Below are 26394 nucleotides of genomic sequence, written 5' to 3' on the forward strand. Positions count from 1 at the left end.
GACCTCAGTCCTATATGCACGTCTTATACGAGGATTTTTAAATAATTCCATTCCTCGGCAATGGACATGCCGTATGGGACTTCTGACCACCGAGATTTCCTAATCTCCCGCCTTATGACTTTTTCTTGTGGGGCTTGGTTGAGGATGCTGTTTACGTCCCATTTCCACCAAAAGCTCTGGCCGACAAACGGAACCGTACACCGCTGCGGTGAGGTCTGTGACACGAGGCACGCATCTTCGCGTTGGGGACGAGTCTCACAACAAATTAAATGTTTGCCCTGTAGCGACGGGGGACCATATTCCACATAACCTGTGCAGAAAAACTTTGAAATTTCCTCCTTTCTTTGGTATGTAGACCGTTCATGTACAATTTATACTTCATGAAGTACAAATCAACTAAACTGCGTCTATCTTTTAGAATAGCCCTCTATTTTACATCTGCACCTACGGTCTGCAAGCCACCTTACACTGTTTGGAAGAGGTAGTTCTGGAAACACCAATCATTTTCCTCCTTTCTGTTCCATTCCCGAATGCTGCGCTGGGAGAACGACTATATATAAACTTCTAAATGAGATCTAATTCTCCGACTTCTCTGGCCGTAGTTATTTCGAGAGACATATGTGGAGGAAGTAATATGTGGCCCGACTTCTCTTTGAACATATGCTCTGGTAATTTCAAAGGTGACCCTATCGGTGTTACAAAATGCCTCTCGTGTGTTGACTGCTAGTGGAGTTAGAAATTAGAAGGAAGGTCAGCGTTGGCCATAATATTGATGGTTTATTGACAGCAAAATCGATTTTAAATCATATAGTGATCATCTTCAGTGCTGGAAGATAAAAATTTCACATAGCGATCAGTGAACAAAAAACAGAAGACCACAAATGCACCTGAGTATAAACCAACTGTTGGAAATAACATACTTGTGGTGTAAAAATTAAACTCACAGGCACTGGTGTCAAGTTATTATCAGTAACCAAAGCTAAGAAACGATCACAATAACCGCAGCAGCTGTTTACATTCACGTATACAGCAGATCTCGGTGTGAGAGGGTCTTGGAACGCCCTCTACGTGACGTGTGTCACGTGAAGACTTTATTTGGCAAGAGATTACCACAAAATACCAAAGTGCACTTTCAAATCGTTAACTGAATATTTCAAATTTAAAAGTGTACATTAAAAAACGCATAGCAAAAAAGAAAGGCGGAAATGCACATCTTGCCAACATACACTGGCGTGTTATTTTCAAACAACTTAAAAAACGTGTAAGAATAAAAATAAACAGGTAAAATTGTATGGTGTTAGAGTACAGGGGTAGTAAAGAAGGAAAATATACAAATAACGTGACATCAAATATAACAGAATTTGTTATAGCACAGTAACCGGCATCTGGCGTAGGAAGTCAGAGATACAAAGTTCTTAATTTGCGTAAAATATTACGTTGAAACCAAGAAGTAAATACATAAAAAGTGGTAATTATACAATATATGTCACGATATAATACATCACAGGTATGTTCTTTCCAACAGTTAGTTTATACTCAGGTGTATTTGTGGTCTTTTGTTTTTTATTCACTGATCGCTATGTGAAATTTTTAACTTCCAGCTCTGAAGATGATCATTATGTGATTGAAAATCGATTTTGCTGTCAATAAACCATCATTATTACGGCCAACGCTGACCTTCCTTCTAATTTCCCGTATATGGTCGATGTGCACACAGCACTCTATGGAGTCGCCAATGCCAATGGAGTATTTTGAGCGCCTCCGTAATGATTTCACGCCGACAAAACGATCCTATGACGAAAAATGGCTCTCTTAATTGTATATTCTCTACCTCTTCTCTGAATACTACTTAGTAACCGGCCTGCCATGTGGTTGGTTAGCCACTTCTTCCATAGATGAGTTACGTTTTCTTAAGATTCTTCCATGGAAACTGCAGTTCCAATTGTAAGCTTGGTGTGTTCATTCCAGTCTATCTCTCTTCAGATTAATACCAGGTGTATTGTAGCAAGTCTAGATTACTTCAGGAGGAGGGCGAGTCGGATATCACAATACACACACACACAAATAAGTAGTAATTTATAAAAACATGAGCACGACAAACTTGACTTTGGAAAACAGTTATTGTCCTCACATATTACTTGTATCTGATACTGTCGCCGACACTCATTACATTTAGCACACTTTTTCACTGCAGAATGATAGTGACACGTGAGAGTGCAATTGTCTATAACGTGATATAAAGTTCTGAATAACTATTCTTTTAGCACGCACCCGGATCGATGCTAAGACAATACTGTCGTCGTTAACGATGGTTGCAAGTGGTCGCTCATTACATAGACACTCGGTTGATGGTTCAAATGGCTCTGAGCACTATGGGACTTAACATCTGTGGTCATCAGTCCCCTAGAACTTAGAACTACTTAAACCTAACTAACCTAAGGACATCACACACATCTATGCCCGAGGCAGGATTCGAACCTGCGACCGTAGCGGTCACGCGGTTCCAAACTGAATCGTCTAGAACCGCACGGCCACACTGGCCGGCTGACTCGGCTGAGTAGCACTGCGCTCGGACATAAATAACTTCCCACTGCGGCGGCAAAATGAAACGCATGGGAGCGTCTAACAGGAACTATTTTTAACTAGTTGTCATCGTGAGGTACCAGATTTTGCGTAAGACCAGTTTCTGCAGAGAACACACAGTTACTGCTAGGTATTTTACGACACTTATTCTGTACAGTGATTTTTACCATCCCACCTCGATCTCCCACACCCCCTCTTTTTGTCCATTTTCTATACCCTCTCCTTCTCGTCATATGTTCTATGTTCTTCCCCCTTCCGCCCCCCCTCCCCAGTCCTCAGACCATCTCCTCCTCTCCATCTCTCTTTACATCTCTGCTTCATTTTCCTCCTGCTCACGACCCTTCTACACCTTCCACGTCATGCACGTCCACCTCCTCCTCTATCTCTGTCCATTTCCTCCTTTGTTCTGTCTTTCCCTTTCTCTATCCATGTCAACCTGTCCCAAGTCATGCTCATAACCACATGTAGCCCCTTGAATGCAGGTCGATAAAGCAGATCCGGCTGCACATCAAGGTCTTGAAAATCATTTATTTGCCCATAATGCACAAGCCACCACGAAAACAAGTAGATGAAGCAGGTCGATACTACTAAAACACGCCTTTCACGCATTGCATCGTATATGTCGGGGCCTAGAAACTGTTTCCTGCTTCTCACATGTAGGCTGATCTGCGAAGCAAGTTAACGAGGCAGTTAGATACTCTTCCCACACAGCATCCCTCATACAGGGCAGCCTGTACCTGGGGGCTGGAAGAAAAAAGTTTTTGCCGATATCTCCAATCCTATTGCAGCTAGGATGTTATAAACTCCATGTTGCTGAGACTCTTGAGGCCTGTTAATTCTATGTCAAATTTTGCTGAAATCTATCCACGGGTCTGGGACGAGATGCCAGACAGACACACATACACTCTGCTTCATACATAGGGCGCCCATATTCGAAGCTCCAGTTTGAAAACGCTGTAGAAAGAGAACAGCTCCTCAGAATGAAGTCAAATTTGAATGGCAAAATATTGATGCCAGGGGAAAAACCATAGAACAAAAACAAATGAACGAAAATTTTATCAAGAGATGGCCCTCTAAGCGTCTTGGAGTAAATGGGATCTGCTACAAATGACAGATGAATCGCAGTACAACAGCTATGGTTTGAGTTGCGCATTGCACCATCTGTACTGCTCAATGTGCATAGCAGCACAAGTTCGGCAGACAACAGTTGTTACGCGCTTAGTGAAGGCTATCCACCACGGCAAGGTCGCTATCCACCACGGCAAGGTCGTAACACATCGGATGGGAAAAATCGGTTTTAAATGTCCTGAGGCCAAGAACTGTACAAAAAGAAAAATGACATCGGATTTTAGTCGTAAGACTATCAGAAGACATGTTTAATGTACTGTCCACCGATTTCCGCCACAAGCCGAAATCGGGAAACACCGTGTTCTACAATAGATTTGAGTGTCTCGAGGATCACGTTCAGAATGCATTGCGTAATGCATGCCTTCAATTCAGCTACATTCCTAATTGGAGTACTGAACACAACATCTTTTACATAACTCCACAGCCATAATCACAAAGATTAATATCAGCTGATATATACGGCCAGGTTAGAGAGAAATGACGGCTGGTAATTTCAGCATTTCCGAAATGCTTCTGCAGCAGCCCGCTTACTGGCCGTGCACTGTGGAGTGAAGCGCCACCTTGCATAAAAAATGATCCTACCCACATATCCACATCGTTGAAAATTTGGAATGACGTTGGTGTGCGATAGACTGTCATAGCGTTTTCCAGTGACGGGACAGGTAGCAGGACCTGCAAGACTCATCTCTGCGAAAAAATACGCTGCAAGCCGCACCACAGTCACGGTTGCGGAATGAAGTGGTACTAGTCGATGAGCATGTGACTTTCCGTTGCCTACATTCTGTACTTCTGCGTATCGCCTTATCCGTGGAGATGGAAGTGGGCCTCTTATATCCGCTTCTACCCGACGTGCATGTGAATTTTCCGTTACCTACATTCTGCATTTCTGCGTACTGACTTATCGTTGGAGATGGAAATGGGCCTCGTTTTTCCACAGAATGTTCCATGGTCATTCATTTTCCACTTCTACCCAAGCAAGAACTTCCAGAGCGGACGTTTCCCTTGCTGGCAAGTCAGCAGGAAGCATCTCCTGAACATGGGTGACTTTGTATGAAAAGCAATGCTGGATGTTCTGTAGCATTTTACGCACCCAGTTTGCAGGCATGTCCAATGTTTGAGCAATTTATCCCTTCCACTGCATGTTTGCACAACACATTTCGAACCCGCCTGCAGTGCTCTGGCCACATCTACAGACGTCTCCCTCTGCCGCATTGTACTTCAGAAGAATCTGCGTTTTAGAATTTTGTAAACATTTTTTCCAGACACTCAGCAGACATCCCCCTCTTCGTACCCCTGAGTGTTCGGAACTTCTGCAGGGCTACAGCCGCACAGTCACCGTCTTGTAAAAGAGCATTCGGTTTCTCACTTCGAGAAATGGGTAGTTAACTACTGTCCAGTAAACCCATTCCAAACATGGTCAGTTTCCTGTATGTAGTTAGTTCTACTCAAAGCTCTGTCACCACTGCCTTACTATTTTATTTTCCAAATTCATTATCCACAATCGCACAGAGAGGAAAGCAGATCACTCGAAAATGTAAACTGAAAACAGTCTGAAATCGTTGCCTATACCCTTCAGTACACTTGTTGACATCTGCTTCATCTTCTGATAGCAATACCTGCAGTAAGGTATTTGATAGTAAACTATATTTTTCGAAAAATAAGCTGAAGTTCTATCGGGTAAAAGAGAAGTACCAGATATTGAATCACTGTAAGTTCACATCATAAAAAAGCCCCTCTACAAAACGGAAGGCCTCTACAAAACAGAAAGCAGCACACGGCAAGTTTACTATTTTAAGCTCTAAGAATGTTCCAATTTTCGGCATTACTAACTGAAATAATTAGTGGCAGGTTAATTCGAAACTATATTTGCTCGCCCTAAAAGTGGTATCAACACCGCTCCACTTGCTACGTGGTATCTCATTCAGGAGGAACACAAAATCTGAGTTACGTTAATCTGCAGGTCACTATCAGTTAAATTATTAAATTATCACCTGAAACAGTCAACTTTGTAAACTGCCTCTGCATTGTTCTGTCCATAACACGACACTTACCAAGACAGCTACCCGAGGCATGATATTATTGTTTCTTTAATGATAGCTTCCCACTGCGTATTTCGGACCGATTGTATTGACTGTTAGGCATATACTGCACTCACTGAGTTTTTAGCATTGAGTGACTGCTCCAGAACAACACGACGATCATCCGTTAGCGCGGACGGCGTTCAGAACAGCATTTTGAATGATCCCTGTGCTAGAGTTTACAAAAATCTCCTCACTTAAAACAAAAAATTGCGCTTTCACTTGGGAATTTACATTAAAGACAAATTTTCTGGTAGTACAGAAAGGATTTCTTGCCACTCTCATAAACATGTAAGCTGCAGTTTTACAAATGGATCTGTTGTCGATTTTCACTTCCGAAAGTGCTGAATGAAAACTCTCTATATCTTAAATTATTGCAATTAGAAACAGGAAACTTTGCACAGCTTCATTACAATACTGAAAATCCTATTCTGTAAGGTAAACCAAACTAGTTGATAATCTGCAATGTTTTATCGATTTTCCATCAAAAATATGCACTTTAAGAACTTAATATATCATGAAAATAATTAAAACATTTCTCAGGACGATGATTCCTTATTCAAATATACATACTATTAAAAACCCTGTTTATAACTTCTGTATTTTGACGGAAATCGTGATCATGAAAAAATTCGTTTTTATCGAAAAATATTAACATGCTACCTTCAAACTCCTGATACTTTTCATCTACATACACCTGAACATTCTATTTTGAGAAAGATATAACCACTATTTTAGTGTACAGCAGGTTGTTATTTCACAATATACATTTTGGCCTTCGGCCATTATCAAGTGTTACAAGCATTATAAATAATTAGAGTTAAGTGAGACCCAAGAGATCCTCCAAATATATATCTTCTGTTATATAAACCAATTTTGTCGAAATAAATGCGAGAAAATTTGTGTAATATGCTAATTTATTGGCAATTATCATGACTCAGTTATTGTGGTTGTGGAAAAATTATGACCAAATCACAGGTTTTCAGCTTTGCTACACTGTAGTACAAAAGTAAAATAATTACTAATAATTTTGATTAAGTAGTATTGCGCAATATTCAACAACCGAACTTGAGTTATATACCCAGGTTCCAGCAAGAAGGAGGAGAGATCCCCGCTGTCTCAGCTTATAAGGTGGTTCTGCATATCTTTGGCACTCTACAAGGAACATTGCTTCCTACAAGCGCTTTGTATATAGAGGACTGGAAGATATGGAAGATCTGGGGATGAACTGGTGTCTCGCGAGTAACGCAGAAACAAAATTCAGTCAATATGCTCCTAACACTGATTCGTTTTAGTGCGATTATGTAAGGCAACATTGGCTTCGACATGTCTCTTGTGTATCAGTTCCATCAGGATCGATCTGATACACATTTATCAATAACATACACTTCCTACACAGGTTTTATGAAAAATACACTGCCTGACAAAAAGGTGAAGCAAGCTGAAGACAATGTCATTTCATATACGTGTACATTATCGTTGAGTATGTAAATGATTAGAGTTGTGGAAATGCATGTGGTGAGACATACTCGTCTTGAAGATTCCAGTGGATTACGCTTGACCATTGCGACGGACGTTCGCCCGCGTTGTGAATCAAGCACGTCAGCCCCTGCTATCCGAAAAAAAAGTAATGGACTGCCCGTAACGTTCTGTGTCATCTTGAAACATTGCTCGCAGACTATCAGCAGCCGAACTAGAGAATTATCGTCCCACGCGTAGCCTGCCGTTAACACCACAACCAACGACTGAGTTTGGAGAGCTGCTGTGACCGTGAAGCCTAGGGAATGGTCTCGTATTGTGTTCAGCAATGTAACGCGATCCGCGCTGCTCCAGATGACAATAGGCCGCGGGTATGGCGGCGACCTGGGGGAAGTACCATTCTCCCATTGCTTTGGAGATGCACAGCTGTGTTACTCCTGGTACGGTGGTGTCGAGAGCGATCGGATATGACTTCAAATCACGTGTGGTAATGATTGAGAGAACTCTGACGACACAATGGAACATCACGGACATCGTGCATCCTCATGGGTCAATACAGTGCTGCCATTGTTCTACAATACAATCCTCGTCTACACATCGCACGTGCGTCAATATGAATGCATGATGTGGAGGTACTCCCATGGTCAGAATACGCCTGGGACCAGTGTCAATATACAGAATGTCAACGAATCTTTCCGACAGTTGTGGTCCAGTTTGCCTAATGAGAGGATATAACGGCTTTATGATCCCCTTCCCAAGCGATCCAAAGCATCTATGCAGGCCAGAAGGGGTATAATGTCATACTAATAAGTGGACTCATACTGCTAAGTTCTTCCTTCTCAACCCATGTAGATACCTTTCGTTTCCTTCTGCCCTTCCGGGGGTGACTATTTTATGATATAAATACAAAAGTTTTTACTTGCTCGGTACTAAGCTATTGCTTTACTGAATTTTTGTTGTCAGCTTAACTGGGTTCTTCTCTCTGTACTGAGTCTCATGAAATATTTCAGTGTTTATTCTGCTAAACGCAATGAATATCACACAACTTAGTTGCTGCTCTAGTCTCGTCCAGATAATCGAACAACGACTTTCTCTGTTTGCACTTCCTGCCCTTCTCTACATAAATAGCACAAGTACTATCACACACCCACGCTTTCAATCCCACACACACCAATAAGACAAACAGACCATAAATTAACCGTAATGAATTACTATGATAACAATAACTAAGTAACTGACTAAGTAATTATGTATTAAAATGATTTAAATTAAGTTAATGAGTATCCAATTTTACTTACATATGGATGAGTCTTGCTTGTAACAGACTATACATGTTCCTCCAGCAATAGTCGAGGGTCTACATCTAAGGTCAATCTCTCTGTCCACCGTACTCAGACAGTTGTCCTCCTTCAAGGTTTCGGGTCAGTGTCCTCCTTGGTCAAAGCCCTAACAACCCAACTCCCCTCGAACACCTCCTTCCATTCCCTCACTCTCTACAGGTCAGTCGTGCATCACTTACGTTCTGTAAACCGTAGAGAGGATCGTTATGAAGTGTTAGCAGAGACTAGTCACCAAGCAGAATAACAGAGGAGAACTGGCATTTCAGTATTAATCCACTCCTCTCTCTCTCTCTCTCAATACTCACTGCCAGTATGTGTTTCATTTCGCAGATGTGACTGTTCTTCTTTTCTTCGACAGCCCAACACTTCTCTGATACGGCACTGGCTGATATGTTCACTGCACCGCAACAACAGCAGCAGCTCGCAGCTACTAATCAATGTATGATTAGACGTGTAGCAGCAACGTCCACTTTGATCATTGCTGTGGAGAGCTATTAATTCTTGTTTCTCTCTTTTCTCGCCATAGACGTACGTTCCATAAAAACTATACGGTTTGTGAATTTAGCTTATCATACCAGTTGTTTAAATAACACTATTGAATGGACGTTTGGTACAATCCAAATCAGTGTAGTCTGGAGAACTATATGGGTTGTACGTACAATGTTATTAACAGTATACTGCAAGTGTGGATTAGGTGTAGGTGTATTCGTCTAAGGACCCATCAGAACTCTTTGTCTCTCCGTCGGTAAATAGATTTTGGGGTTTGCAGTGTTTTAATGCATATACGCTGTTAAATGTCCTCTGTGCGTAGGTGTTTTGGTGGTGTAGAGTAGCAGTATGAGTATAAAACAATAGTTTCGTGTTGTTTCTTGTAATTCGCAAAACTTGGTCACAGATGACGTTGTTGTCTGTAAGTAGAAGACAGCAGCGCATGTAGAGATCAGCGGTTGGTTCAGAGACAGTCTGGGCGTAAATAAGTGCAATAAGCTGCGCATACATAGGGGAAGAAATACTGCGCTATTCTATTATACAAGTGCTTGAAATGCTAACTACTGTTAAATTTAGCTAGAACGGTTTTTAAACATTACTCGTCAGTCTAGAAGTCTTATCAGATCAGATTAATAGAAGATGCGATGAGGGGTGATGCTAACGTTCTCATTTAGTCGGTGGTACATAATGCTACAAGAGCGGCGTTGCGTCTCTCTGAGAGGTTCCAGCGCAAAAAAAAGAGAAAGTGAAAGAAAAGCATATGAGGATGTATGTTCTGGCGTCCTACTAAACGCGCCTCAACATATGACCACAAGGAGGAAATACACCACATATCGTACAGTGATAAGCAGGGGTTGCACATCTGATTTTCGATATATACAATGATATTTTCTGGGAGATGCTTTGTGGAGCATGGGGTGGAGAAAATCTGTGTTACGCACACCGCATGCTAGCGTAATCAGAGCTTGACCACATGGTTGGAGCTCTAACCTCAAATGGGACTCTGGAGTAGAATTAAGCAGATCCTTGTAAAATCATTTAGTGGGTAGCGGAAAACAAAACGACGCTCTCCGTCTCATTAAAGTCGCGATTTGCAATTTTTCTCACTACTGACGACAGCTACAAATATAGCAAAAACGAAATTCCATGTGTCTGCCTGAACACCTGAGAAAATGCATTTGGCTTTTATTACTCGAACAGTTTTTGCAGTTAAACTGGCAGTTAGTGACACGAGCAAGGAAAATGATGCTCCCGAACCCTGACACGAGATCGCACAACCGTGTGAGAACAGCGACAGTTGGCTGAGTCTTGCGCCCCAAGATCAGGCGGAGAGGCGGTTTGCCTACAATGGTGGCGTCCGGCCTACGCGTGGGCTACTATCTGCGTTTGACGAGCGCAGAGTGATTGGTCGATCGGTATTTTGTGTTAAATAAATAAACCTCCTTGTACTTCCCCATCCTACTATACATGCGCAACATAGATTGTTTAAAAATAAAAAGTCCCATAATTACATTACAATTCTCTACGTGCGTGTTTGGAAGACACCTTGAAAAGCAGTTGGCTGACACTGAAAAGGTAGTTGAAAGTGGCCAGTCGGATGACGTTGAAAAGTAGTTCAGACAGTGTAGTTGGAAGTATAGTGTCCACTACTTTGTACTTATATGAGCATCGATATACTGCGTCGGAATAACTCTCGTATATCTCTCCGTGTCCGTAAGCCGGACTCTAACTCTCTGTTTCAAGTGTTTCACGTGCTCAGTCTACTACACGACGGACACTGTCTGCTTGTATACCTCTAGTTAATCGTTTAGATCTATTGACAGTCAAATAATATGTAGTAGGGAAAGCTAGTACACTATGACCTGTTAGCTGATGCTCGACGAGTAGTGGTGTTGCACTGAATGGTTTTGAGCCCTGCTCTGAAATATTTGCGTGTTGCTGCTGCTATTTGACGACCGACGGTGTAGTGAAGGTATCAGCTAGTGCCATATCAGAGGGCTGTTGTAGGCAAGAAAGAAAACCGTATATACGAAATTACACACGTACACGCAGTAAGTAACGAGAGGGAGAGATAGAGAGATAGGAGAGAATGAAATATTTACATGCTCTCTTGCTGGCTGATGTCTTCTAACACTTCATGACGATCCTCTCGCTGTGGTGTGACCTGTGAGACACAATTGGCCTACAGAGGGGGTGGAGAATTTTGAGGGAGGGCGGGAGATAGGGCCGAAAGAAGAAGCGAAGGGAGAGTTTTGTGAACAAGACTAGGAGGACAGTGATCCGAGATCTTGAAGAAAACTGTTTCAGCACTTGGCCCCACGATCTTGAAGATAAAGAGGACAACTGCCTCAGGCTAGTGGACATTGATCTTGATCATTAATTGTTCCAAGAGGACATGAATTCCTCACTGCCCATGTTGCATTACCTTTTCGTCTGCAGTGATTTTGATGAATACGACTTCTTCTCATCACGATCACGAATGCATCAAACTTTGACTACGAATATCAAATAATAATCATTGATAACATATTTTTTTTTTAATGGACTTGTAGTCCGGGGTGATATGTTACAATACAGCATCACCGGTCTATTGCGGTCTAGCTGTGTTGGCCACTGCAATTCACTTTGGAGGTGTGGCGGTGGGACTTGTAGTCCCGTGCCACCCTCTCACGGTGATGGTACTACGAGGGCAGTTCAATAAGTAATGCAACACATTTTTTTTCTGAAACAGGGGTTGTTTTATTCAGCATTGAAATACACCAGGTTATTCCCCAATCTTTTAGCTACACAACACTATTTTTCAACGTAATCTCCATTCAATGCTACGGCCTTACGCCACCTTGAAATGAGGGCCTCATTGCCTGCACGGTACCATTCCACTGGTCGATGTCGGAGCCAACGTCGTACTGCATCAATAACTTCTTCATCATCCGCGTAGTGCCTCCCACGGATTGCGTCCTTCATTGGGCCAAACATATGGAAATCCGACGATGCGAGATCGGGGCTTTAGGGTGCATGAGGAAGAACAGTCCACTGAAGTTTTGTGAGCTCCTCTCGGGTGCGAAGACTTGTGTGAGGTCTTGCGTTGTCATGAAGAAGGAGAAGTTCGTTCAGATTTTTGTGCCTACGAACACGCTGAAGTCGTTTCTTCAATTTCTGAAGAGTAGCACAATACACTTCAGAGTTGATCGTTTGACCATGGGGAAGGACATCGAACAGATTAACCCCTTCAGCGTCCCAGAAGACTGTAACCATGACTTTACCGGCTGAGGGTATGGCTTTAAACCTTTTCTTGGTAGGGGAGTGGGTGTGGCGCCACTCCATTGATTCCCGTTTTGTTTCAGGTTCGAAGTGATGAACCCATGTTTCATCGCTTGTAACAATCTTTGACAAGAAATTGTCACCCTCAGCCACATGACGAGCAAACAATTCCTCACAGATGGTTCTCCTTTGCTCTTTATGGTGTTCGGTTAGACAACGAGGGACCCAGCGGGAACAAACCTTTGAATATCCCAACTGGTGAACAATTGTGACAGCACTACCAACAGAGATGTCAAGTTGAGCACTGAGTTGTTTGATGGTGATCCGTCGATCATCTCGAACGAGTGTGTTCGCACGCTCCGCCATTGCAGGAGTCACAGCTGTGCACGGCCGGCCCGCACGCGGGAGATCAGACAGTCTTGCTTGACTTTGCGGCGATGATGACACACGCTTTGCCCAACGACTCACCGTGCTTTTGTCCACTGCCAGATCACCGTAGACATTCTGCAAGCGCCTATGAATATCTGAGATGCCCTGGTTTTCCGCCAAAAGAAACTCGATCACTGCCCGTTGTTTGCAACGCACATCCGTTACAGACGCCATTTTAACAGCTCTGTACAGTGCTGCCACCTGTCGGAAGTCAATGAAACTATACGAGACTAAGCGGGAATATTTGAAAATATTCCACAAGAAATTTCCGGTTTTTTCAACCAAAATTGGCCGAGAAAAAAAATGTGTTGCATTACTTATTGAACTGCCCTCGTACATGAGTCAGGCAGAAGAATTTTGCCTAGCATGGGCGGGTGAAGGTGTGGCGGTGGGACTTGTAGTCCCGTACCCGCCTGATAACATAAGCTTTGAGCGGACACTTGTACGCTGAATGCTGTAAATGTGACTGCGAGCTCGATTGTGAATTTTACGCCATGCATCACTCTAAAGTAATTATTGCTGTTAAAAATAGGCGTCCTCAGCGGATGTCAGAGGGGTGTGAGGCAAGATGGTGTACGTGGCTCCCCCCTGGAATCTGGGGTACTGATATTTTAGTCATATATTTAGTGGATAAGCATCAGATGTCTAGGACATGACAAGTTCTTTTAATCATTCATATAAATTATTTTTGTCACATGACATCTATCGAAACTGACCATCTGATTTATATGAAAATTGACAGTTTTAGAGTCTTGTTCCCTCCTTCCTGCCCCGCCCCCCCCCCCCCCACACCCCCACCCACCCACAACTGAAAAATTCTTTGGACAACCATTCTGCCTACGTGGTCTATAGTTAAGTCTTGCATTTCTTTATTCAGTTATTTGTATTGTTTATTTGACGTACTTGCCTGAGGCGAATAATGCCAAGGCCAGTAGCAAATAAGCGGCATTATTGTTTTGCGGCTTCCGTCAAAGATGTAAATCTGAGATTCGCCTACCTCTGGCTGAAGACAGTTTCCGGTAATAGTGTACTGTGCTAAACTCACAAGATCGTGCTGCTGTCGCTGATATGAGACAGACCGAAGTTTCTGGGGCAAACGTCTTGAATTACTTTAATATTTACACTATTTTTCGAATATTTACCTCACGAAATTAACTTTATCTGTGGAATGTTTAATCAGCAGACATCGCCAAATGTAATAAGCATTGAATATTACCGTATCCTTGAGTGAAGTCAATCTTGGTCACTGTCGATACTATATAACACTCTTAAACCTGTAACGGCCGAAGAGCAGGCAATTACTAATAACCCCAAACATCGTCAAACATAAAAGCCACTTTCACAACATTTAAATACAGGACCTATTAATTATTTCATGAATATGTGCTTTTTAAATTAACAACTGCTCACTTACAAGAATGAAATTTTGTTTGTTTGTGACGCTATGTAACCGGTAGAGAACGTATTTTTTATTTTCTTATGTACTTCCATACAACAGTGTGGCTTGGTGAAATTTTTTTCTTCGCTATCGATCTGAATATGGATTTTTTATTGTAATTACCTTTAATATATAACGCAGAGAAAATTATTTATATCAGTACTGAGTAGCGCCCTGCAACTCGTTCTTTTAAAAACATATTATTGTGTTATACGTGGTGTCCCAAAGGTTTAGGGTAAAAATTAGAAGATAGGGGAGCCTAAGTTGACTGTAACGAGATAGGATGTGACGGTCTGAAGTGATTACTTTTTTACTGATGTATATAGTATGAGCCTTATGACAACAACTGTAGCTCGTAATAATTGTTCAAATTGTAATAATTGTTCAAACCTACGGACTACCACCATCCTCGATGTATATAAAGTGACGTAATCCAGTGTGATATAATTGAGTTCAAAAAGAGCCGTCCCCATTGTTCACATATGTTTGCTTCTCCACCACTGTTCTTCATTATGCTGTGTTCTAAAGTGACATTCACATTTTTTTCATTAGCCTTCTGTTTGGTGTAATTCCCCCAACCTCCAGACTTCAACATCCATGACAATCTGTTTGCATTCCCAGTTATTTGTTGGATGTATTCCAAACTCCGTCTTTCCTTTCACTTTTTATCTTTGCAGCTCCTTCTAGTACCACAAGTTTATTCCCTGATGTCTTAACGCGTCCTATCCTCCTGTCCCTTCTTCTTGTCAGTGTTTCGACAAATTCCTATATTCTCTGATACTGCAGAAGAACCACCTCATTCCATACTTTATTAGTCTAACTTAATTTTGAACATCTTTCTGTAACATCACATCTCAAACACTTCGATACTCTCTTTCAGTTTTCCTACAGTCCATACTTCACTTCCGTACAAAGCTCTGCCACAAATCTACACCACAGAAATATCTTCTTCAGATTAGACCTTATGTTTGATACTAGTAGACTTAATTTTACCAGAAATGACCTCTTTGCCTGTGCTAATCTGCTCCTAATATCCTCCTTGCTTTGTCTGTCGTGTTTTATTTCGCTTCCAAGGTAGCAGAATTCCTTCATTTCGTCTACTTCGTGGTCCCCAGTTGTGACGTTAGATTCATCGTTAATTTCCTTTCTGCCACTTGTCACTACTTGCGTCTTTCTTCGGCTTCGTCTCAAACCGTGGGGTGCTCATTAGACTGCTCACTTCACTACGCGGGTGCCCCCACTACTTTCTCACTTACACATCGCATAGCAATAACCTTAGCGAATCTTATCATTGTTACTCTTTCAACCTGAGTTCAGTCTCACTCCAGAACCACTCTTTTATTTCAATATTTGCTTCATAGTTGAAAAGGTTGAACAATAGGTGTGAAAGACTGTATCTCTACCGTACATCTTTACAATCCGAGAACTCACATGGTCAACCCTGCTTATTGTTTGCTCTCGGTATTTGTGCATATTGTTTATTACTAGTCTTTACCTACGGATTGTACTATTTTTCTGTGAATTTCAAATCTCTTGCAAGGTTTAATGTTGTGGAACTCATTTTTCTATGTTGACAAAACCATACTACACATCGTCACAACTGACATAAATCTGCCCACATTTACGACAGTTAAGGGGGGATCTTACTTCCAAGGGGAACATGTGCCTAACTAATTGGCCCTAACCGTGTACCTGCTGACACATGTCCTTTAATTCCTTTACATCTTCTGAACAAAACAAATTTTAGTACCTTACAAAAAATTACCTTTAACGTGAAAGGGTAGCTGACATAAAGACTGAACGTTGAAAAAACATTTTATTTATTATTCAAGCAAATAATACCAGACTTATATTCCTTATCTGCACTAGCTCTTTCATAATAACAAACTCTGTCACACACACTTTCTCTTTATTTCGCAGTGGTAACCATAGGTGCTATAATACGCGTAATGAGGCACTCGATCCACCCTGCCATCTTATCTCCCTGCTTGCTACCACCGACTATCTACCCTCGCCTCGCACGGCGGCCGGTGGCAAAACTTTCACTGCAAAGAATGATGGGGGTTCCTCGAATCAGCGGAAATATCTCCAAGATGCAGTAGCGGGAAAGAGAAAAGTCGATACTGGAGCAGCATCGTCTGTACCCTTACAAGTCTCATAGATTCTACGAAATAACTTGACTTTTTGGTTGTCATCAGCAGAAATGGTTTTAGAATTTCCTAAACAATGGTATGTTTCCATTCTTTTGTGTCTTATCGCCAGTCTTTCAAATCTCTGTCAAACTCCGGCTCTAATACAGCATCCTCTGTTTTCTAAACGGTTGTCCAATCAGTTCTGTTAACGTCAGCAGACAGATCCTTCTCTTCGTAGAGGCCTTTAGTGTACTCTTTTATTTATCCGATCTCTCCTCTGACTTTAACAGTGGAAGTCTTTGTGGTCTTAATATTGACGCCTCTGGATTTGATTTCACTGAATATTGTTTCGACTTTACCATAAGCTGAATATGTCTTTCTAAAACAATTTCTTTTTCGATTTCTTCACATCTCACATATTTCCCACAGCTGTTTCGCCTTAGCTTCTCTGCATTTCCTTTCCATTTCCTTCGTAAATGACTCATATTACTGTATTACTTTCTTTTCCTTACCGTTCTTCGTGTTTTTTTCTATCTTCGATCACTTCAGAATTTCCTTATATTACCAAAGTAACTCCGCGGCTAGCTTTCTTTATAGGCCTATATTTGTTTGTCCATCTTACGTGATTGCTCTCTTTTATGGTTGTCAAGTCCTTCTTAGGTGAAGTGCCTGCTATGTTATACGTCATTGTAGTGGCTACATTTTCAGATCAAAAGCATACCATCAGCGTTCAGTATCTCAATTAAATAAATCAGAGCACATCAAATCTTCCGGACGTCAGTCTCTTTTTCCTTATAACTAAATTATGATCTGAGTCTATATCCACTTCTGGGCACTACTTTAAATCCAATATCTAATTTCTTAATTTCTTAATTAAGTACTCACAGCATCATGTTAGGCGAAATAGAAATTCATTGTCGTCAGGTGATTAAACGCTGAGTTATACACTGTTAGCATATTGTAATATAAATTACATCGTTCATCTATAAAAACTGTGCTAGGTAGTTTGCTCATTCATGTTAAAACTGTAATCTGTTTTAACGCGGTGGACAGATTCATTTCACGACTGCAGTTTTAGCATATATGAGTACACTAACTAAAATAGTTGTAATAGATTTACGACGTAATTTGCACTACGATACGGTAACAGTGTATAACTCGTTTTTGTCGCCTGACGATACGATTTTATCTTTTGCCTGCCATTATATTGTGAAAAGTTTAATGAACCTGATGATGGTCAGAGGACTGAAACTGGTTGTGTAAATAAAGTATTTTACCAGCATCTCAAGGTAGTATTATTATATTCTTCAAATAGGAAGTTCACTTAATACCTCAATGTAATAATCCAAAATAACGTGTCGTGCCACTACCGGTGGGTAAGCTCGTTGTCTCGACACACGACGCTGCACTGCGTTCTCTTTCCTCGAGAGAGCGGGTGGCAGGCGGTGGTAAACCATGTATCCGACAAGAGTGCTGACAACTTGAGGCTCGCTGTGGTGCGCAGCCCAGGGCATCGCCTGCGGCCACGGTGGAACACCGGCGGCCGGGGCTGCGCCAGCTGAATGGTCCACGACCGTGCCCGCCGGCAGAAACGCAACAGGTTGCAACGCAAAGTAGCGGCTGCCGTGACGGCAAGGCACGGCAGGCCTGCCGCGCTATTAGCTCGCTGCTGACGACGCCTGCTCCCGTCGAGTACCTGCCGCGTGCCCTCGGAAGTGAGCGCAGATTGCGGGGGCCGAGTCGATACTACAACAAGCCGGCGGGCCCGAAATATGAGACTGCAAGAATTCTGCCATTCGTTTCATGAGAAACCTCCTCTCACGACTAAGTTTTGCCTTCGTAATACGTAATGCAGTACACAGTGACGGACATTCGTGTCACACGTAACAGTACGATGTTGTAAATACCCTACTTTTTCATTCAGGTTCATCAGAACCAACAAGGTTTATTTGTCACTACTGACATACATTACTTAGTGGATCTGTCGGCTACAACTGATTAGTCTTTATCAATCTACACCTTACGGTGTATGGTACCACCCTTTCCTGTTCCATCCGCGAATGGCACGTAGGAAAAGCGACTGTCGGTAAAGCATCTAATTTCTCTGATTTCCTCTCCACGAGTCATATGTGGGAGGAAGTAACATGCCGTTCAAATCTTCTTGGAACATACGCTTTCATAATTTCCGTAGTAAACTCTCCGTTGCCCACAACGCCCCTCTTGTAGGGTCTACAACCGGAGTTTCAGGGCACCTCCACGGTGAGGAAACTATCCCTTGACAGAAGGCCCAGCTATTACTAACTTCTTCTCTTGATCTTCTAGTAATCCTACCGGTAAAGGTGAGTGACGGATGAACAGTACTCAAGAGCCGGTCGAACGAATTTGACACCATAACAATTCAAAAGGAACATTCAAAGTAGACGACAACTTTGGATTAATAAACGTTTCATGTTATTCACACTAACCAGGCAGGAAGACACCTGAGTCCTACATGTACGGACGTCTGTGCCTTGTTGCCTTTTCCGACGACTGGCGGATTCTGAAGGTCATTTCCACACACAAGATTACGTTGATGTTAATTACTGACTAAAATGTTTAGAAGGGATTTTCATAGCGTTGCTAGCAACTTACCATATGCCTTAGAGTCTTCCACTCAGTGAAAAAGTGTTCCTCTTCTTTTTTGTTGCCTTTATCCACAGTACCTTCACGGGATCACCGTGTTAATAATTGCCGGCCGGAGTGGCCGACCGGTTCTAGGTACTACAATCTGGAACCGCGAGACCGCTACGGTCGCAGGTTTGAATCCTGCCTCGGGCATGGATGTGTGTGATGTCCTTACGTTAGTTAGGTTTAAGTAGTTCTAAGTCTCGGGGACTGATGACCTCAGAAGTTAAGTCCCATAGTGCTCAGAGCCATTTTTGTTAGTAATTTCATTTGGCAACGTTAGTGGCAGAGGGTGGTCAGATGCCTTTCCTCTGCCCACCATTCCCTCCTCCCTCCCTCTACGGCCAATGTCGTTAATCTGCCCGGCAGATTCGATCCGGGGTCGGGTGCCTCCCCGAATCCCGAAAGCGGCGTGCGAACTAGTGCGCCTGTCCGGATGGGTCGGTCAGTAAAGAGGTCAAATACAAAATACAGTCAGCGCAGTTTATACCGCATAATAGAGGGCCCAGGGTTCATCAACTCTCACGCTTCTGCTCATCAGGTAGAAGGTCGACACCGCATGTGCTGAACTTCTTTGCTAAGATCGCTTATAAACAAACTTTACTGTAGATCACTATTTCGGTAAGCCTGGTTACCGTCTTCAGTTCTCGATAACAGGTTACTCAAAAATAGTTCAAATGGCTCTGAGCACAATGGGACTTAACATCTGAGGTCATCAGTCCCCTAGAACTTAGAACTACTTAAACCTAACTAACCTAAGGACATCACACACATCCATGCCCGAGGCAGGATTCGAACCTACGACCGTAGCGGTCGCTTGGTTCCAGACTGAAGCGCCTAGAACCGCTCGGTATCACAGGCCGGCCAACAGGTTATTACATGTCTCCTACTCCAGCTGTACAAGCGCTATGTCTAAACCACGGACAGTCTAGCGGTGCCATGACTGCAGGGAAGTACACAGTACTGTGTAGTATGAGACACGAGCATTTGGCGAATTACTCTGTATACTGTGATTTTAAACTTGATGTGGCGACGTATTGTTCGTCACATACTCGGCAGTGGTTTAGAAAGAATAATTTACAGTTGGTATAAGAGACATGAAATAACTTTTATCGACATCAGAAGGTGGTAACCATGCTTACGTTCACCTTGTCTCAAGTAATTATTACAGATCGACCATTACTAATCAAGATGAGTTTAGTAAATGAGAATAAATATTTAACGTTTTCTTCAAGCTCTCTCTAACCATCAACATTGCAAGAACTTCCCATTTTAGCTAATGACACAAAATTGTACATTTTATGCCGCGCCGTCATCATTAATTACTATGTACGCTCTGTTGGTATTTGTAGATTATGTAGCACAGGAACTTTGTGTTTAACGTTCGCTTGCCGCCTGTGTGTTCGCAGAGGGCGTCGCAGTCGAGCCTGCAGCTGCAGCTGGCGCCGTCGCTGGAGCACCAGACGGCGGCCATGCTGAGCATCCTGGAGCGCTACAAGTGGCACCAGTTCTCCGTCGTCACCAGCCAGATCGCCGGACACGACGACTTCGTGCAGGCGCTGCGCGAGCGCATCACCGAGATGCAGGACCGCTTCAAGTAAGACTCGCTTCTCGCGACAATAGCATCAGTAGCCGTAGTTGCTGCACCTATTGCGTTAGTCACGTGCATGTGCATGGGGGAGGGGGTGGGGGAGGGGGCGCACATCTGCGACTGACTTGAGAAGTTCGCTGGCCCGAACAGCTATCCGAATAAGAATATTTTTAAAATACGGATATATGTGTCCGTTCTACCACCAATCGAGATCATTTACCCCTGAAAGCCTAAATTCGTATTCTATCGAATTTGAATGCCCTCTTAAGAATGGTGTTACGTGAGAGATATTACTACCAAGGAAAAACAATCATTGCCAACCTCATGATGTACAATACAAACAAGACGAAAACCTATGGATCACCCGGGAATTACCCGAATGGGATCGAAATAGGTAGTTGTGATGTTCATGTACAGACAAAAAAATTATAACAATTTCAGGCAAATTGGACGATTTAGTCGAAAGAAAGAGCTTCACAAATTGAGGAAGTCAATCACGCGTTGACTCATCTCTGGCACTAACGCAAGCAATTATTCGGCTTCACATTGATTGAGAGATATCATGGCAAATTCTGTCCAATTGGCGCATTATATGGTAAAAGTTGTAGGAACCTACTTTCGGCCTGGAATCTCTTTGAAATATCTCTGGAATCTCATTTACTGAAGCTGAGTTGTCTTCACTGATGAGTCCTTCTTCGACCAATGCAAAGCCGAATAACTGCCTCAGGATCAGACATGGACCAATGCGTTATTGACTTGCGCACTTTGTTAAGCTCTTTCTCTCTTTAATTTGTCTAAAGTCGTAATCATTTGTTTGTCTGTACATATAAACCACATCTACCGATTTCCTTCCCATTCAGATAATTGCTTCGTGGTGTGTCATTTATTATTATTATTATTATTATTATTTTGTCTTAGTGTGCAATTTTTCAAACAGTAAAACCTCTATGCTAGATGTAGTGTTTATGCTGAACGTCTGCAAATCCAAAAATTGCAGGACACATTTCTTTGAGCTACCAATCTTCTGACTGGTTCGGAGCTATCCGCCACGAATTCACCACAGTGTATCGTTTTCACTCACAGTCCTCATTTATTTGCTGGATGTATCCAAACCTTAATTTTCATCTACAGTTTTTACCCTCTGCAAATGGTTCAAATGGCTCTGAGCACTATGGGACTTAACTGCTGTGGTCATCAGTCCCCTAGAACTTAGAACTACTTAAACCTAACTAACCTAATGACATCACACACAACCATGCCCGAGGCAGGATTAGAACCTGCGACCGTAGCGGTCACGCGGCTCCAGACTGTAGCGTCTAGAACCGCACGGCCACTCCGGCCGGTTTTACCCTCTACAGCTCCATTAAGTACTACGGGTTATATTTCTTGCTATCTGAGTACATATTCCATCCTTCTTCTTCTCAATGTTTTCCACGTGTACCTCTCTCTACTTGGCGGTTCTTGGGAGACTTTCCTCATTCCTCATCAGTTCACCTAGTTTCCAACCATCGTTCTATAAGGGCCAATCTAATGAGAACGTGGCAGAAGGACATATTTAAATGAATTGTTTATTATTTAACAAGTAATTGCCATAACGCCGGCCGGAGTGGCCGTGCGGTTATAGGCGCTTCAGTCTGGAATCGCGGGACCGCTATGGTCGCAGGTTCGAATCCTGCCTCGGGCATGGATGTGTGTGATGTCCTTAGGTTAGTTAGGTTTAAGTAGTTCTAAGTTCTAGGGGACTTATGACCTCAGCAGTTGAGTCCCATAGTGCTCAGAGCCATTTGAACCATTTTTAATTGCCATAACTGTCAATACGTTTATCCTACTGCGAGGCAAGACAATCAGTGCCTTCAAGGTAGAGCGTTTGGGGCTGCCTATTGACTGTACGCGCGGGTGCTCCACTTCGTCCGAAGTAAATCGACGCTAACGTGTTGTCAAGATTGTACAGACTAAACTACCGAAGTCATGCAGGGAAGCGCATACACATCCTCCCTTTACTCCCGTTCTCTTTCCATGCGCATTCCATGTTTTAGAGCTCAGAAGAAAGACATTAGTGGCCGTCGATTTACTTCCGACAAAGAGGTGCACCCCTACGCAAAATCAAGATTCCTTAGCCAACGGAAAACTAAGAATTTTTAGCATATTGCAGCCCAGTCAGCAACTGTGATAGACTGATATTTTGAGGAATCAGCCTCAGTTGCACAAATTTTTTGGTCTTTACCAGGTTTCGGTTAAATTAATCTAGCCTTCTTCAGAAGCATAAAATTACTATAACATGCCAGGGTAAGGCACAGTAATTTTAATGTTGACTGTGCTTTATTCTGGCATGTTATAGTAATTATGGGCTTCTGAGGAAGGCTACATTAATTTAGCCGAAACCTGGTAAAGACCAGAAAATTTGTGCAACGGAAAACATTTATCTATGAAGTCATTGACCATTCCGTCTCACAGTGGCATGAATGTTTGAAGAGTTACAATGATCATTTTTGAAACAATGAGCAGCGTGCTTACTACTTTCCGTCTCTCTCAGAATCATTCGTCTACTCGTTAAGTAATATCACTTCTCGAATGATTTTTCTTACTGGGGACCACAGTCATGTAGAACTTTTTCAAAAATTTTGCGTTATTTGACTAAATTTTTTTCTTTTGACACATCATTCTTCTGACTAGTTTGAAGCCTCCTGCCACCAATTCCTCTCCCGTGCCAACCTCTTCATCTCAGAGTAGCACTTGCAAAACTACGTCCTCAATTATTTGCTAGATGTATTACAATCTCGGTCTTCCGCTACAGTTTTTGCCCTCTACACTTCCCTTTAGTACCACGGTAGTCATTCCCTGATGTCTTAACAGATGTCCTATCATCCTGTCCCATCTCCTTGCCTGTGTTTTGCACACATTACTTTCCTCTCCGATTCTGAGCAGAACCTTCTCATTCCTCACTTTATTAGTCCACCTAATTTTCAACATTCGTCTGTAGTACCACTTCTCAAATGTTTCGATTCTCTTATGATCTGGTTTTCCACAGTCCTTGTTTCACTAGCTCCAAACGTACATGCTCAGAAAACTCTTCCTAAAATGAAAGCCTATGTTTGTTACTATTAGAATTCTTCTGGCCAGGAATGTCCTTTTTGCCAGTGCTTGTCTGATTTTGGTGTTCTACTTGCTCCATCCGTTATTGGTTATTTTAGTGCCTAGGTAGCAGACTTTCTTAACTTCATATACTTCGTAACCATCAATCATGATGTTAAATTTCTCGCTATTCTCATTTCTGCTACTTCTCATTATTTTCGTCTTTTTTTTTTTTTTTTTTACTTACTCTCAGTGCTTGTTCTCTACTCATCATACTGTACATTCCATTCAGTAGATTATGTAATTCTTCTTCACATTCACTCAGGACAGCAATATCATCAACGAATCGTATGATTGGTATACTTTATTCTGGAATTTTAACCCAACTCCTGAATCTTCCTTCCATTTCCATCACTTCTTCTTCGATGTACAGATTGAACAGTAGGGTTGCAAGACTACAGCCCTGTCTTTCACCATTTTTAATCCAAGCACTTCGCTCTTGGTCGTCCACTCTTATTATTCCCTCTTGGCTCATGTACATATTGTATATTACCCGTCTCTCCCTGTAGCTTACACCTATTTTTCTCAGAATTTCGAACCTCTTGCTCCATTTTATACTGTCGAACGCTTTTTCCAGGACGACAAATAATATAAACGTGTCTTTATTTTTCTTTAGTATTGCTTCCATTATCAACCGCAACGTTAGAATGGCTTCTCTGCTGCCTTTACCTTTCATACAGCAAAACTGATCGTCGTCTAACACATCCTCAGTTTCCTTTTCTATTCTTTTGCATATTATTCTTGTCAGAAAAGTGGATGCATGATCTGTTAAGTTGATAGTGCGACAATTCTCCCTTACTTTTCAACTCTTGCAGTCTTCGGAATTGTGTGGAAGATGTTTTTCCGAAACTCATATGGTATATCACCAGACTTAAACATTCAACACACCAACATGAATAGTCATTTTGTTACCACTTCCTCCAATGATTTTAGGAATTCTGATGAAATGTTATCTACCCCTTGTGCCTTATTTGTTCATAATCCCTCCAAAGTTCTTCTAAATTTTGTTTCTATCACATCAATCAAATCTTCTCCCTCATAGAGGCATTCAGTGTACTATCTCCTCTGAATTTAAGAGCGGAATTCCTGTTACACTCTTAATGTTACCACCCTTGGTTTTAATTTCACCAAAGATTATTTTGCCTTTGTATATGGCGAGTCAGTTCTTCCGGCAATCATTTCTTTTTCGAATTCTCCGCGTTTTTCATGCAGCCATTTCGTCTTTGCTATCGTGAACTAGCTGTTTAGTGACTTGTATTTCTGTAGTCCTGTATTTCATTGATCATTTTTGTACTACCTTCTTTCATCGATCAACTGAAGTATTTCCTCTACTACCCATCGTTTATTCGCAGTTACCTGCTTTTTACTAATGATTTTCTTTACAGCTTCTCTAAAAGCCCTTTTCAGAGACGTCCATTCAAAATGGTTCAAATGGCTCTGAGCACTATGCAACTTAACTTCGGAGGTCATCAGTCGCCTAGAGCTTAGAATTAATTAAACCTAACTAACCTAAGGACATCACACACATCCATGCCTGAGGCAGGATTCGAACCTGCGACCGTAGCGTCACTCGGTTCCAGAGTGCAGCGCCTAGAAACGCACGGCCACCCCGGCCGGCGATGTCCATTCCTCTTCAACTGTACTACCTACTGAGCAATTCCTAATTGCCGTATCTGTAGCCTTAGAGAACTTAAAGCGTATCTCTTCATTCCTGAATACTTCTGTATTCCATTTTTTTGCATATTGATTCTTCCTGACTAATCTCTTTAACTTCGTCCTACATCTGCAGTGATGGCCTGTACATGCTATCGTGGTATTCCACGTCTATCTCAGACATGAGTGTGTGTTAGACAACGATGTTTTTTTTGAGTTGGTCAACCCGATTCCGACGAGTCCCGACAGCTGGAGCACGCGCTCATCTACTCCGAGCTCTTTCAGACATGATCACAAACAACCCAACAACACACATTACTGGTGTCGATACGATCTTCATCGATCACAGATTTCATTCATTTACGGATTTCAATTGTAGACATGTTTTGCCTAGCGCTTCTAGGCGCTTCAGTCTGGACCCGCGCGACCGCTGCGGTCGCAGGTTCGAATCCTGCCTCGGGCATGGATGTGCTTGATGTCCTTAGGTTAGTTAGGTTTAAGTAGTTCTAAGTTCTAGGGGACTGATGACCTCAGATGTTAAGTCCCATAGTGCTCAGAGCCATTTGAACCATTTTATACATGTTTTCTGCGGTTAGAAACTCTATTACAGCACTCTGTTTTTCGCAAACCGACGTAGTTACGTTACACAGTGCCATGCTGCACTCTAGAATTCGAAGTCCTCTATCGGCGGAGGGTTGCAACATGCGATGCGCCAAAGTCGACAGAGTAATACGCATGACATTTAACACCTCAACCCATATTCAAAACAGAATAAAAAGTTCGGGGGAATTGGTTTTCAGCAAGCTCTCGTACACTTGTAAGGAACAATATTACAAAGGGCTGCTAATTCGAACCTGAGGAATGTTTCTAAACTAAAGCGACAAGAACACGGAAATACTTCAAAAGCTTGAATTAATCTGCAGTCCAAATTTAACTTAGCAAGGATCATAATTTTAGGTATTGCGGTCAATGCCCACATGTTGCCGGAATATGAGGA

At 42.3% G+C, this 26394-nt stretch overlaps 1 protein-coding gene across 1 annotated transcript in view; it reads left to right on the forward strand.

The window, feature by feature from the left end:
- Window positions 1-26394, forward strand: part of LOC126474414 (glutamate receptor ionotropic, NMDA 2B-like) — a 555314-nt gene that overhangs the window by 281995 nt on the left and 246925 nt on the right. The window contains exon 3 of the mRNA XM_050101882.1: window positions 20431-20618. Coding sequence (XP_049957839.1) covers window positions 20431-20618 — 188 coding nt within the window. The remainder of the gene's footprint in view (window positions 1-20430; window positions 20619-26394) is intronic.

The sequence above is a fragment of the Schistocerca serialis genome, chromosome 4 (genome assembly GCF_023864345.2).
Source record: "Schistocerca serialis cubense isolate TAMUIC-IGC-003099 chromosome 4, iqSchSeri2.2, whole genome shotgun sequence".
Taxonomy (NCBI): Eukaryota; Metazoa; Arthropoda; class Insecta; order Orthoptera; family Acrididae; genus Schistocerca; species Schistocerca serialis.